The sequence below is a fragment of the Enoplosus armatus genome, chromosome 16 (genome assembly GCF_043641665.1).
Source record: "Enoplosus armatus isolate fEnoArm2 chromosome 16, fEnoArm2.hap1, whole genome shotgun sequence".
Taxonomy (NCBI): Eukaryota; Metazoa; Chordata; class Actinopteri; order Centrarchiformes; family Enoplosidae; genus Enoplosus; species Enoplosus armatus.
This window is the reverse complement of record NC_092195.1, coordinates 15,397,760-15,412,496: the sequence shown is the minus strand read 5'-3', so window position 1 is coordinate 15,412,496 and position 14,737 is coordinate 15,397,760. Positions and strand designations below refer to the sequence as shown.

At 43.2% G+C, this 14,737-nt stretch overlaps 1 protein-coding gene and 1 non-coding gene across 2 annotated transcripts; both read right to left on the bottom strand.

Annotated features, from left to right (window-relative positions):
• Positions 1 to 10,339: 10,339 nt before the first annotated feature.
• nrm (nurim) lies at positions 10,340 to 13,825 on the bottom strand. Its single transcript, XM_070922308.1, has 4 exons — positions 13,670 to 13,825; positions 12,303 to 12,496; positions 11,902 to 12,075; positions 10,340 to 10,879 (listed from the first exon to the last, which is right to left on the bottom strand). The coding sequence occupies exons 1-4, from the start codon at positions 13,818 to 13,820 to the stop codon at positions 10,562 to 10,564; spliced, it is 837 nt and encodes a 278-aa protein (XP_070778409.1). The 5' UTR covers positions 13,821 to 13,825; the 3' UTR covers positions 10,340 to 10,561.
• trnak-cuu (transfer RNA lysine (anticodon CUU)) lies at positions 13,216 to 13,288 on the bottom strand. The gene has a single exon. It is a non-coding gene; the product is annotated as a tRNA-Lys (tRNA).
• Positions 13,826 to 14,737: the final 912 nt, after the last annotated feature.

Genomic DNA, 14,737 nt, shown 5'->3' with positions numbered 1-14,737 from the left:
CACGCAGCCCTCTTCTGTGGTGACAACACAGTGAAAAAAACAGACAAATTTGCCATCTTATCCTGAGTAAAGTCCAAACCTGCGGAGGGTTTCACCGGAGAGCACAGAAGTCATCATGAATGGCAAAACAATTGGAATCCATAATCTCACTCACTACACGCTATGTTTTTTGAGAAGGGGGTGACACTGACCCACTCTTAGACCCCGTCCCGTTGCAATCCCCACGTTCTTTATGCTTTTGGATGTGATTGATCCTCCCTCTGCTTCAGCCTCCTCCTCTTGCACTTCCTCTCCCTGCAGCCTCCACAGGTCTTGAGGGTAGGGGGTGTAAGCCAGCATGGAGGTCTCTGATGGGTATTCACACACCTGCTCCAGCTGGTCCTCGTCGAAACACACCTTTCCCTGTAAACATGAGTAAATAGAGGATTATTTTACATTTAATTGGCTCCGGTCAAATACATTTTATTATTGTAGATCTTTTATGTGTTGCCTTGTGTGAAGCAAACTTAGTTTTTGAAAATTGCTTTCCTTGAAAAAGAAATTATTGGCTGAGCAGAGAGTACAGTACAAAGGCAAACATCTGACATCCACAAAATACTAATATTAGAAATAGAAGTTTAAAGAAGAGCATGTCTGTTTTACTGTACAGATACGAAGGAAAATGTATGGAAAGCATGGCTGCCAAGTTGGAAACTGTTTCAAACACTTTGTGGATTAATTAGTAAATTGTTTTATAAATCAAAACAAAACATTGCATGTAAATAGCAAAGACAATGAAAAAAAGAAGCGGTATGCTATAAAAAATGTTTTTTCTTCTTACATGGTGAAACGTAAACACAACTTTGAGGCACTGAAGAGATTTTCCGTCTGTCTCTGTGAGATGTTTGTAATCTGTCAATGTAATGTTAACTGACAGCATGAGGCTTAACACAGCAGAAATACTCCCTCTGCAGAGTGCTTACTGACTGAACACTTCATGCACTAACTTATTGATTATTCAGGGAAAGACTGTCATCACTCAGATAAACTAGACACATGCAGCAGCAGCAGAAGCAGAAACTGAGTTGGTTTACGACAAGTGTCGAAAAAGGAGCATGAGGTCCTGTAGTGTTTGGCTCGTCTTTGCCTGAACTGACGGATATTTGCGAGGAGTTTGTTTACTCAAAGGTCAACTTGGTGTAAACAGACCCAACAGGAAACAGACCGATGGGTACATCCACAGTGTGTCTTATAATAACAGCAGCTGCAGCAGTAGTAAACACACAGTGCGAAGGTGCAGACATGATCTGGATGGAGCCTGAAACGTACAGACACCACACTGCACACACTATACAAGTTACCGCCGCTTCACCCTGACAGCGGCTGTCTGCAGAGGAGTGCAGATAATAGCTCTGCATTAGAGCGGCTGGGCGAATCACGCTAAGGCACAGGAGGCTAATCCTCCCTCCCTGAACCTGATTAACCCAGGCTAACACAGCAGGACAGCAGAGGCACCGGGTGAGAGACAGAAACTGAAAGAGTAGGAGAACAATAAGAGAGGGCAAGAGGGAATTTAATATTTATAGTAATATTTGACCACACTTCTTCACAAGTTCAATACTACTTGTTTAGTAATGCTGTGGTCTGAGAGATTTCACATCCCAGACTGACCCCCGATTAAGGCTTTTATAATTCAAGAAGATAATATTACAATCCTTTCAAATGTGTGTATGAGATTGCTTAAATTGTGTTAGATGCAGACAAAAAATTCTAATATAAATGAATAATAGATTTTGACAAAAATGTCAGACAGAATCTGAAATTTCAAACAAGAAAAAAATGGCCTAAGTTTTGTTTCAAGACTCTAAATCATTTTTTGATTTTGACAGAGAGACAGTGCAAAATAAAAAGCATACATATGAAGAGGAAAATGGAGAGGAAAAAGAGGAGGAGGAAGACAAGGAGCAAGCAGGTCAACCCCCCCACACACACACACACTGTGACATGATGGCGTGGGTCAGATGGGGGAGGGAAGGAGGCCTGACGTCAAACAGTCTGAAGGGCATCGGCGAGAGAGCGACAGGTGGTCAGAGAATCACCGCCGTAACGTGGTCACTGACTGCAGCTAAAGAGGACCGTGATTATGGATAAAGTATTGTTTCTTTTGTTAGACGTCACAGTAATAAGCCGATTGTGAGCTGGAGAAATTCATGTACAGAGAACAGCATCAAACCCTTGTTTAGGTTAGGTCACTCTTGTGTCCAGTCTTTGAAACAGATGGCCCTATACTAAAACAGTTCAGCATCTGAGTCGCATTTGGGGATTCAATAATGGATACGGCGTCACTTCCTTGTGTCAGTCTCTTGCTGGAGGAAGTGAAGTTTGAAAGAGGAAGTGAGCAAAAACATGCAGTGTGACAGGGAGTTTCTGTTAGACTAAATAACAAGCCTTTAATCGCCTTTAATCCTCTCAGTTTGACTGTCAAAGTGTCATTTTTTTTGCCCTCCCTCACTCCTACTCTTTGTTGGCATGTTAATCCACCATTGAGTTATTCTCACATCTTTCTGTAACGCTCTGCAATCACATTACTGTCACTGTCTTCTTTGTCTTTCCATTTCACCCACGGCGAACTAAGAGTTGGCGGCCTGCTGTCAGTAACGTTCAGCCCTGCAGTGGAGGGTCAGCGTGGTCAAAAACTGTTTGCCAGGACTCCAGTCTAACAAACCAAACCCCTGCTAGGAAACAGCCAAGAAGATACAAAGAGAGATTTGTCTGAGAGCGAGGGAGGGCTGACTCAACAAAAAGGGCAGAATTGGTCCGGGGGAACAAGGAAGCAGTCTGCGACACACTCAGTTGCAGACTGAGGGGAAATTACCAGCAGTTTGACAACTCTTACATAGAAACCCCCCCCGAAAACAATAGGATTCTTCTAATAGGCAATCAGGTGCAGTGAAACACATAGCGTCAGATTCATCATCACAGGATGGTGTAGAAAAGGACAGACAAAGTTTATTCCTGCTCTCCTGAACTTTGTCATCCAGTGTTTTCCTTTATTACGTAAGAGCGCATCTCCCACTCTTTCTCAGACAAGGACTGGATTCAGGAAAAGGTGAAAAAAGAGGAAACAGAAAGTCCTAATATGAACTCTGACTCCAGTGAGATTCACTTTTAGTTCAAGTTGAAACTGCTCAGACTGAATTACTGTAAATACCAGTGCAGTCTTGCATGCATTCCCACAGACATACATGTGATGTTAGGTAGGCAGACAAAATACAAAAGAAATAAAAGGAGGAAGCAGTTGGCTGCCTGTCATTGTGGTTTGCTACTCAACTTTTCTGTCTCGACCGAAGCCTGCAACATTAAAGGTCTCTTTCTGCAGAAGTTTAAACAAACTATATCACCTTTCTTTTATGTTGTACTTTTAATAACCCTCATTTTATTTTAGGTTAGCAAACAAAGCAACAAAGTTTTTTCACTTTCTGTGTTTTGTGTATCAATAATAGCCCATACATGTCTGGCTAAAATATGTATGGGGAGATCGTTATCACAGGGTAAAAGTCAAAAGAATTAGACCTCAGAAGCAAATGGTAAAGCAGATCGCTCCAGGATTTTATGGTTAAGAATCAAGATGTCGTGCTTGATAAGGCTTTAACCGGCTTAGGACGGTCTCTGCGATCGCACTTCTCAATCAAATAGGATGTTCTCCAAGTGAAAGGGATTCTGCTTGACAACGAGGGACCATTAGACAGGTGGCACAAGGTGATGCCTTCTGGCCCAGCTCTGATCAATTTTAGAAAGCAGGGGAGCGACAAACCCTTTGAAATCTGGCTTCCAATTAGCCATTATTGCCACATGATATATTAAAATTACTGGGGGAGGCAGATCATTCCTTGTCTGCTTTTTGGTGCCATTGTTTGTATGGTTAAGAAGCCAACAAGTCTGTTATCTATCTGAGTGAAAGGCAAACAAAAAACTACAAAGTTCCCACTCACCCTTTTCGGGGTCCCTCTGTTCTTGACCAGACAGGACTTCTCCAGATTCTGATATCCACCAATCACCTCAATCTCCTCCACTGTGGGGTACTTCTTCTTCACTGGCTCGGCCACAACGGAGGTCGTCTGGGCCTGTTGCGATGAGGTCTTTGCGGGTGTCGACACTGCTGCTGTGGACCTCGTTGTGGACCCGGTCACTCCTCCTCCTCCCCCTACAGAAGTTTTTCTTGGAGAGATTGTGATGGTGGCACCTCTCTTCACTTGGCCTCCTGAGGCACTCCTGATGGAGAAGAGCGTGGGCGATGGGCTAGGAGATGGAGAGACACTAGGAGACGGCGCAGGAGATGGGGAGCTCGGGGAGGAGGCCGGAGTAGGGGCGCAATCTGAGGGTTTCAGAGTATTGTCCGGGGATTGGGTCCTGAGAAGTGAGGAGGTGACGGTGATAGTTTGGTTAGATGGTTTGAGCTGAGATGTTGGAGAACAAACCCGATGAGGAGACACTTTGGGGTTTGATTTCAACGTTTCTTGATCCTTCTCCTGGGTCTTGGCACAGTCCTTTATTTGGTGCTTTAACACTCGTCTGGGGCTTTGCTGCCCCTTTGTCTCTCTGTCCTTGAGAGGAGTGTTTGGTGATGTACAAGACTTCAGTGGTTCCTGCTCTTTCAGCTGAAGCTGCTCTATCTGTCTTTGTATTGTCTGAACCCCACAAATGTCTTCAGCTGAGAATGCTTTGCTGTCCCCCTGCTGTGCGTTTGACATGAGGGGCTTCACTTTAACAAGGTGCACTGATGGGATGTCTACAGTCCTCTCTCTCAGACACAAGCCCGACCTCGAGCCAACTGTTTCCAAGTTGTAGATCCGACTCATGGCAGCGAGGGAGTTGGGATGAGGTGGCAAAGGGGAGAGAGATTGTACGGGATCGAGAGGCGATGTATGTTCCTCTACCTCCTCCTCTGAGAGCTCCTTTTCCTCCGTCTCCTCCTTTTCTTCTTCTCTGTTCTCGTGTTGGCCCCTGTGGCACCTCAGCTGTTCTTCCACATGTTTCAGGGGGTTGTCTTCATCCTCAGATATCTGGAAGCTGTCTGCGATAACTTCGGAGGCAGCAGTGGCAAACTCGCTTGTTACTTCCTCTCCTCTGAGGGCTTGTGAGTGTGGGACAGAAACAGGAAGCTGAGGGCAGGTTTTTAACACGCTGACTTCCTGTGTGGCGTCAAATGCAGTTATGGATGTCTGTGCTGCTGCGTCTTCCTGTCCCCTCTCTGCTTCGACCAGCCTCTTCCGCATATGAGCTGCAGCTTCGCACTCTTTCTCTATTTCAGTTCCCCTCTCGTCATGCCTGTCCTCAGATATCTGAGTATCACTTATCTCTGAACCTTCACTCCCACCTCCGTCTTGTGCCTCTCTTTGACTCAGCCTCTCCAGCTCTCTTTGTCTGATTTTCTCACGGAGAGACTCGATGCGGCTCAAGGGTTTTCCGATCCTCCAGCTATCCCTCCTCTCGACCCCTTTACCTGCTTCCCAGTCTTGCCTCTCATCGCTTTGACCTACGGCCTTTTTTCTCTCTACCATTTCTTCGGCAACGTAAAACACAGTTCTGGGGATTTGAATCTCGAGAGGACCTGGATTGATCCCAACAGGTGCAATCCTTTTCGGCGATCTAGGCGTTACATCATGAATGAAGTTCTCTGATCCAATATCACTGTATGTTTGTGCTTCCTGTTTTCTCTCTTTGGTCCCTTCATAAGCACCTTTGTAAGCCTTTTCTCCTTTCTCATTGCTATAAACAGTCGTGTCTCCTATTTTTTCTATTTTACTTATAAGATCCTCTGTGTGTTGGGACAAAACATTGTGTGTTAGGTAAGGTCCTTGTGGCCCTGTACCACTCCACTCTGGCCCTATATGGGGGTCTCTAGCCTTATCTGTGACAGCACAGAGTAGATTGGAGCACTCTGTGAAAGCTGATTCATGTCGGTACTGACTCTCGGCAGGGTGACCTGGACTTGCCGGCTCAGCTGATGCAGCAACGACATAAGTCTTCTGCATGGCTTCAGGTGGGATTGTGTTTTCCTTTTTGTCGCAAATCCGTCCCCCCGCCTCTGAATCTTTTTCTACACTCTGCTCCCTTTCTAAACTTTTCTCACCTGCCAGTTGCTTCACCTCTCTTTCTGCTCTTGCTTTCCCATCCTGCCTGATTGGTACTCTTCTTGCAAACGAGATTCCCTCTGTGTTTTTGACCGACGCCACTGTGAACCCCTCGTCTCCATCTGCATCACCTGCTTTTTCCGCAGCCTTTGTGCCGACAGACTCAACTGTCTTAACTTCGCTCCTGTGTTGGATGGAGATTTCTGGCTCATTTTGTAACTGTCTCTCTCTATGTTTTCCAAGCCTATCTATATCTAAAAGCGGTGTGCAACCCAATTTGATGTTTGCTGTGGTTTCCTTCCCTAAGCCGGCTACATTGACCCACGGCGCTACGTTCCTGTCTGAATGTATCCTCATTTTTCTCTCGTAATACCCATCGTCATCTAAACCATTCTCCTTAGCACAGATGACACGATCAGAGAAGCTAAATGAGCGTTTCGGCACACCTTTCAACAGCATATTCCTCCCATCTGCCTTCCTCTCCTCAGATTGTTGGTCATCTTCATCTCCTGAGTATTTTCTCCTCCCAGGCCGGAGGAAATTATCAGAGCTTTTGGATCGAGATGGAGGCTTGGGGTGCTCTCCGAATTTACTCAACAGCTGGCTGACCCTCCCTCCTCTTTCAATGAACACATTATCATCCAAACTGTCCTTTCTGTCGTCTTTAATAACTGTCGCCTGGCCCCATGGTCTCTCTTTTTCTTTTTCTCTCAGCCAGGACATATCTGTTCTCAGCTCCCTGCCCATACTCTCCCTCCTTCCTTCTATGCTGCACTTCATCTCTCCATCCTCTCTGCCCGAACCTTTCCCCCCTCCTCCTCCTCCTCCTCCTACTGGATTCCTCTCTTCTGGGCTTGCTGAGGGCTTTATGATCAGAACCTCAGAGGCTCGGATCTCTGTGACGCTCCCTCCCCCGGCCAGGATCTCCCTCAAGTCCATCTTCATCCCTCTCTTCCCCTGGTGGTCCTCCTCGGGCCTCTCCCTCTCCGCCTCCCTCCATCTACCCCTTCTCTCGTCGCTGCCTTTCCTGTCCTGCTCGATGATGATGATGTTGTCAGCTCGGATGGTCCGAAGACAAGGGACGTGGGGAGACAAAGAACTAGATGGTGGATCTGTTTCTTTTTCCTCCTCATCTTTTCTTACTTTGAGGAATTCCCGCTCCCTGCCTGCATCTTTAACAGACTCTTTCCATTGGCTTTTATCTTTTTCCCATCTCTCCCTGCTATTCTCTCTTTCTCTTCCTTGACTCCTGTCTCTGCTCCTCTCTTTTTCCCGTCCCTCACTTAAATCTCTGAATCTCTCTATTTTCAGCTCTATATCTCTTTCTCTTCCTGACTCCCCTTCTTGACCCCTGGGGCTCAATTTGTCTTTCTCCCTCTCCTTAACCTCTGGCTCGTTCCCTACTTCTGCATCCCTGCCCTTCCTCCATGAACTCTGCGTGCGAATAAATGGATTTTCATGGACTGGAACTATAGTTTCTACAGACACCTGACTCACTGCTTTGAGGTCTGCATCTAGCCATTGCCCCGGATCTGGACTAAGCGACAGTTCGCTTCCCAAATTGACCGTTATAAAGCTGTCCGTGTCACTCAGACCATCAGAAGGAGATCTGACATCCGCCTGCAGCAGACAGGCGTCTCTCTCCTTTTCTCTGTCACCAAAACTATCCTGCTTTGCCTTCCTCCGCTGGATGATCCCTCGCTTCCAGGCGGGCATGCTGGCAAATTTCTCCTCCTCCTCTTTATCCCTCCTCTCTCGCTCCTCCTCCTCTCTCCTCCTTTTCTCCAGCAGGAGTTGCTTCCATTCCGGCAGAGAGGAGACAGACATAACAGAAAAGGTGCCGGGTTTTGGAAAATATGGTTGGCGTTCTTCTTTAGAGCCTCTGGGGATGGTCTGCAAATAAGGAAATGATTAAGTAAAATCAGTTTTCTCTCACAACCATGTTAAATAGAGCTGTACATCACCCAAAATTGAGCTTTTGGGGCATAACATCGTAAAATATAGTAAAAACTCTTCTAAAAACTCAAACTCCAAGTGTGTAATATCAAGTTGATAGGTATTCTCAATGTTTAATAGCATATACAAAGATGGAAATCCATGCAGAATCACAAGATGGGGCATTTTTCAACATTAGCCTGCAGTTCAAGTTCACCTGTTGTCCACTGAGTCTAACTTTCATCTTTTACACAAAATAACATCATAAACTTCATCAAATTATGCGCATGTACAGATAATCACTTTCTGCTTTAGTTTAATAATTTATGATGTAAATTTGAAATTTAACTCACCAAAAATCCAGTTTTTGCAAAGATATTCCTATATCCGCTGCGACTTTACAGTTGTCATCTCCACTTGTGCGTCTTGGCTGTGCGTAACGCGCTCCAATCCTCGACGGAAAACCTGCTTCGCCAATAACTAACAGATTAATCTATGCAGTAAAAACGGAGGGTTTAGAAAACGCTGCACGACCCAGTCAAAGCGCCCCTCGACCTGACTGTGCGTCAGAGCATGGAAACACCTCCGTCGTCGCTATAGTAGTAAATATTTCCAGCTTCAGAGCGGCAGCACTGTAATCCGATAATTACATTAAATTCCGTCAGGAGAGTTTAGTGGCACACACCATATTGTCGGGCCTAAGAAAAGGCGTTTAAAGAACACAGCCGTCTGCCCGGGCACCAACCCCCCACCACCTCCCTCGTCTCATCCCTTCGTCCAGCAGGGCTAATTGGAAAAGAGGTGGAGGTGGAGGGGGGGTGGGAAACTGTGGTGTCAGAAGGGCAGAGCGCAGTTTACCTGACCGGACATGATCAGCCTCGCTCATATGGCATGTTTCTAAAACTGCTTGACTATTTTCAGTCCTGATCATTTGCACTTTTTTCATGCCAGGATATAACATGCACCTCTCCGTCCTATAATGATTGCTCTACCCAACAGAGGAATGAGAGAAGGACCTTATTTCAACAAGAATAACAAACTAATCCTTTAATCCACCTGAAAATTGTTAACCAAAATGCCAAAATGTACATATTGATTATCTTATCATGACAATCTTAAAAATAGGCATCTTAGTGGAAACAAATACATATTTACCTGCAGGTTTGCTGTTATGTGCTCAATTCTTTGTATTATGTAAGGTGTTTCCATGTATACCAATGAGGATGGGCTAAATAACAGAAATATCTGTCTGTATAATGTAATACAGTTCAATAGCACCACAAACTACGTCCTCCAAAATGACCATAGAGTTAAATTGTTTTTTGCTGGAGTGTTGTATTAGGCTGCATTAGTTTTAGCTTGGTGTGTATATGTTCATCCAATTATCATCTTTAATTAGCTAATTAAGGTCAAGAAGCCACATTTCTATCAAGTTTTCAGTATTTCAGTTGTAATTCTACAGACCAAGGGGCCTTTTGCTAGAGAGTAAATGACTCTGTTGCCTTGATAGCTCATATAAACAAATTAAATAACAGAGCAAATAAACCAAAAGCAGCTTCTCAAACAGGTGTGACCTTAAAAACAAACAAAACACCTAATAAAAAGCCATAAACAGAACACATACAGTATACAGCTTATTACATTTATTCAACATGGCATTGAAAATACTGAAAGCTATTATTGTCATTACAGCGAGGCCACACAGACATGAGAAAACCAATACTACCATACAATACATGTTAAATCAAAGATTACAGTACTTTGAAGTTAGAGAACTAATGACATATTCAGGAAATTAATTTTGACTTGGAGATCAATTTATTTATTTTATATTATTACATTATTTGTTTAGATTCCAGTGGAGTACAGTTACTGTTGTGTCCCAAAAACAATATAAAGCAACTGAGAAAATACATTCACAGTCTCAAAAGTGCGACAAGACTTGTTTTTCATTGTAGCTAACAATTGTGAAAAACAAAGCTGCATTTTTGTTGCTTTTGCCAGTGTGAAATCTCAATGTGTTATTCTTTTAAAAAAGAACAATTACATTTCAAAGTAGTGTATAAAGAAATACAGTGTATCTGCAGTTGGCACATTGAATGCAACAGCCTATAAAAATATACTATATGACAAACAAGAAAAACATTAAGTGTAGTAAAAAGAAAAAAAGGATTCAGATTTGGAGGGTTTTACGGCAAAAACGTTTACATAAAATATACATTTTTGACAAATCTTTCTTCCTACATTTAAGCAGAATATAGAGACCAATATGTCCTCATTTGTAGAATGTATTTTCAAAATCTCCATTTGTAATAAAACTCACCCTTTCTGAAACCACATAAAGAACAGTTTATAAAACACAGTGTCAAGTGTGGTCATTTGCCATTAGCAGTAAATGCCAAGATTATCAGGCTCATTGAGAAGCTCTGTGGAAGTCCGTTTTGGAACAATATTTCTGGTTAATATCAAGACAGCAGTCAGCTTCACATCACAGCAGTAAGGAGACCTTCACTTCACTTCTCCTTGTCGTTTCTGTTGTCCCGGACGCTGGTGTTGGCGCTGCCCCGGTGTGGCTCGGCAAAGAGCTGCATCTTGCTTTTAAGCTGGACACAGAGGTAGGCTAAATCCTGTTTGTCCAGAGAGTGTGCCAGGGCCAGGTAGGCCGACAGAGTCCCCGCCAGCAGGAGCCTGTCCAGGGACAAAGCCGGCAGGAGCCACAGCACGACGCCCAGCTCCAGGCACACCGGGTGGCGCAGGTGAGACAGGAGGCGTTGGGCATGGCGTGACTTGTGAGACAGGGGGTCCCCTAAACCGAGACACTCGTAATACACCTGAGAGAGCAGAGAGATAAATTAAGTCGATCTATTTCTGTAACATTTTAAGAGGTTTTCATAATCACTGTTACTGATTACACCGTCCCTGTTACACTCGATTTGATCTTTTTTAATATGTCATGTTGCTGTTTTGGCATCAAATCAAATTGAGGATATTAATCCTGGATGAAGATGTGGGAGGATGACTGAAATGAATTAATTGGCTATTGAATTAACTGAAATGTTGATCCTCTTGATGTTTTCATCTGAGCCCAATGGGATTTATCTGGCGTATAATATTTAGTGTTAGAAGTTAAATTCTGACAGCCACCCGCACCAAACAATCTTGTTTCTGTACTGAAATCCTCATCACTTAAATGCGACAGTACATCTTCCTGAGCTTTGTTATTTCACACTTTTTGTGACACATACTGTGTGCATAACTCAATTATGGCAAAGTAATCTATAAGAAACTCACATTAAGCGTACAGTTACACAGAGTTGGACTATGATACTTAATACAGGTATGATGATGAAACTAGAAACTCTGATGAAAGCAAAATTTCAACCTGCTCAACCATGATTTTATGAAGCATTTCCCAAAAATCACATCACACCACTGACAATAGGACATTTAACAAAACATAACGCTAGTTTTCACAAATTTTCACCTAGATTTAATGTCCCCATGTATCAGAAAAAGACAAAAGAGCTGCAGATTATATTGCAGATCAGCCAGAGTCCCTTGAAGAAACTAAGAAAAGAATAAAAGGTGTAACTATTGAATGGCTGTTCTGCAAAAATGAATTTTGACTTGTTTAACATTTAAAGTAACAGGACATCTTAGTGGTTGAGGTGCATAGTATATACTGTAATCATAATCTTTATTATACGACATTCACCTTCTCTCTTTATTTCCTGTCACCTTTCAACTGTTTACTGTCATGTAATGGCAAAAAAAGACCCAAATATGTTAATTAAAATGTAATACTGATAGATTATATGAGCTAAGTATATCCCACTAATGAAACCCTGGTTACCTGCTTGATGCCCAGCAGTTCTGGGTAATCAAAGATCATGAGGATGCTGCAGATGATTGCCCAGCAGAGGAAGTGCAGAGTGAAGCAGAGCAGAGGGAACCAGATACTCCAGGGTGCATGACGCACTGACCACAGACAGGGGCTGGTCACAGGCTGCCAGTAACGCATCAAGATCTAACACGGGAGGAAAGAGAATAATGATGCAGAGTGGTGAAGGGAAACAACATGCGTTATAAAGCCCAAAATATGTTCAACTTTAACTTCCGTTAGAAGACGCAATCTTGCAAAATGCAGTTAAGTTAGCAAGTAATTAATAATTGCATTATAATTGTCACTAATGGCGTACTGTTCACTGTGGCAAAAAAAGAAGCATTTTACATTGAGAGTCTGTGTTGCTGTACCTGGAGTGCCAGTGCAGTGGTGAAGCAGTATGCCGTCCTGTTCAGGACCCCCAGCACTGACTGGAGGGCCTGTTTGACGGGTGTCCAGGCGAGAAGACTGTGCTGCACGATGAAGAGAGCCAGCAGACCCAGATCCACAGCAAGAGACCTGAGGATGGAGCTGTCCTGCAGGGCCACTGACCACGGTATGAAATCTTAGGTGTGGGCAATTGATGTGAACAAGAGGAGAAAGATCACTTCAAATTCAGATCACTATTTACATTTGAATATTAGTCGTTAAATTCAAATAAATAAAAACTAAGATGTAGAAAGACGCTTCAGCCTACCAAAAATTAGTTTATTTCAGTGTGCTGTCTTTTTACACACTGCAACAGACCAGCCATGGCATAATGACACACTGTTATCCATGAAGAACACACAAGCACTGTTTACAAGCACTCAAGCATTAAACATGCCACAGTAATATATACACAATACATAACACAGGACCCTCCAGTTCCATTACACCATCTTTCACTGTAATACAAGCTAATATGAGGTCCTCCTGCTCACTCTCATTGTGTTGAATTTCATCCAAAAGTTGAATTAAATGTTTTTCCTGGTATCTAGTAAATGTTTGTGTTTTCACTCAGGAAAGTCACAAGATGGGACTGCCGCTCTAGTCTAACCGAAACCGACTGTAGTGAAACGGTTTATAACGGTGGGTGAACACTACGTGTATACATCGACCAGCGAAGTTTTCAAAGACTGTGAACAGTTACACGATTTTCAGACCAATGTACAACACATTTTGATGATCCTATTTAAGGGATGCCAGCATTGACTTGACACACTGAAATCGGCACGATTACATTTACTACAGACCTGATAGGCTTTCTGGCGTGGGTCAACTTCAGCAAGCAAAAAATATCTTCGCCCAACGTGGGGCTCGAACCCACGACCCTGAGATTAAGAGTCTCATGCTCTACCGACTGAGCTAGCCGGGCGTTGTATAAATCCGTCACACACACATTATATCAACTGTATCAAAGTTGTACATACACACTATCAGGTGAAATGTTCACTAACTGCTTGCTAAGTACAGAGAGAGACGCGTTTATGGTTCACTACAAGAGCTAACTTACCAGAACTAGTTGAGTTATGGGGACCCCCCCCGCCCCCTCACTATAAACCATAATTTCATTCATGTTGTAAAGCACCTTCCATGATGCAGCTCTTGTTACAGCGTTATTAAGCAATAGCAACGAGACAAGCCCTGACAGCCATCTTATTTTAGCTAGGTTTCACTAGTAAGTCCTCCACTAAAGTTAGATAACTTCTCCTGTTCGCCTGCCAGCCGCGGTTGAAGTTAACGCACCGAAGCTTACCTTGACAGAGGGTCGTCTCCCCGGTGATGTTGTGGTAAATGGCTCGAAATGATATAAACCGAATGAAGTCTGCACCGGATATGAAAACAAACGCAGAGTTGAGCAGAGACACGGTGCAGAGAGCCCAGCCACGTACCGTGACTGACGCCATTTCAATCAGCGTTCATGTTCATTTAGCAACTTCCACGGTGGTTTCTTCCGGGAGGGGAGTTTGTGGTAGTACCGAGTATTCACGCATGGTGTCGCTGCTGTGCGGGACAACCATAGACTATATACAATTAATGGGGGAAAGTCTAGCTGTCAAAGTGGAATATTTGATAGTTTACAGTTTAATTCCACTTACTTCATCCTCTACAAGTCAGGGCAACGTGATAATGCTTATTGATGATATCTGATCATAGAGTTGCTTCCATAGAATAGAATAGATTATAATAAACTGCTCAACATTGTGGAAATGTGTCTTTAGCTCACAAAAACATTAAAGCAACAGAAGAACATGCAACATATAGAACAAATATGGTAATAAAACAACAGTGTGAAACATTGCAAACAAGTATACATACACATAAAATAATTAAAACAAAGCATAAAACATTAAAACAAAAAATAATTTAAAAGAGTTCAGAGTCTCAAACTGAGAAAATAAAGGACGAGAGCAGTCTGTCATGGCTTCATCTCGTCCTGACAGTATTCATGTCACTCAGATTCCTCTAGGGTTTCCTAATTCATTTTCTAGCCATCTCTGAAGGTCAACTGAGGCCACGTCATCTGCACACTTAAATAAACAATAACCCTGCTCTTTAATTGTAAATTCATTTGTGTACAAGGGGACTAGAAAGAATTAAGTTTTTTATGCGCATAATTAACAAGCCTTTGTAACATGATATCTCTTTTCATGGAGGCAACGTAGTATGAAGTGGAAATGTAGGTCACCAATTTTAAACCTATTAAATGACACCATTACTCTACTTAATCTAATATTCATTATTCAAAAGGAAATAGAGAGCGTAAAACAATACTCAGGACTTTGGATCTATTTGAAGCGACTTTATTACAGACAGGAAATTG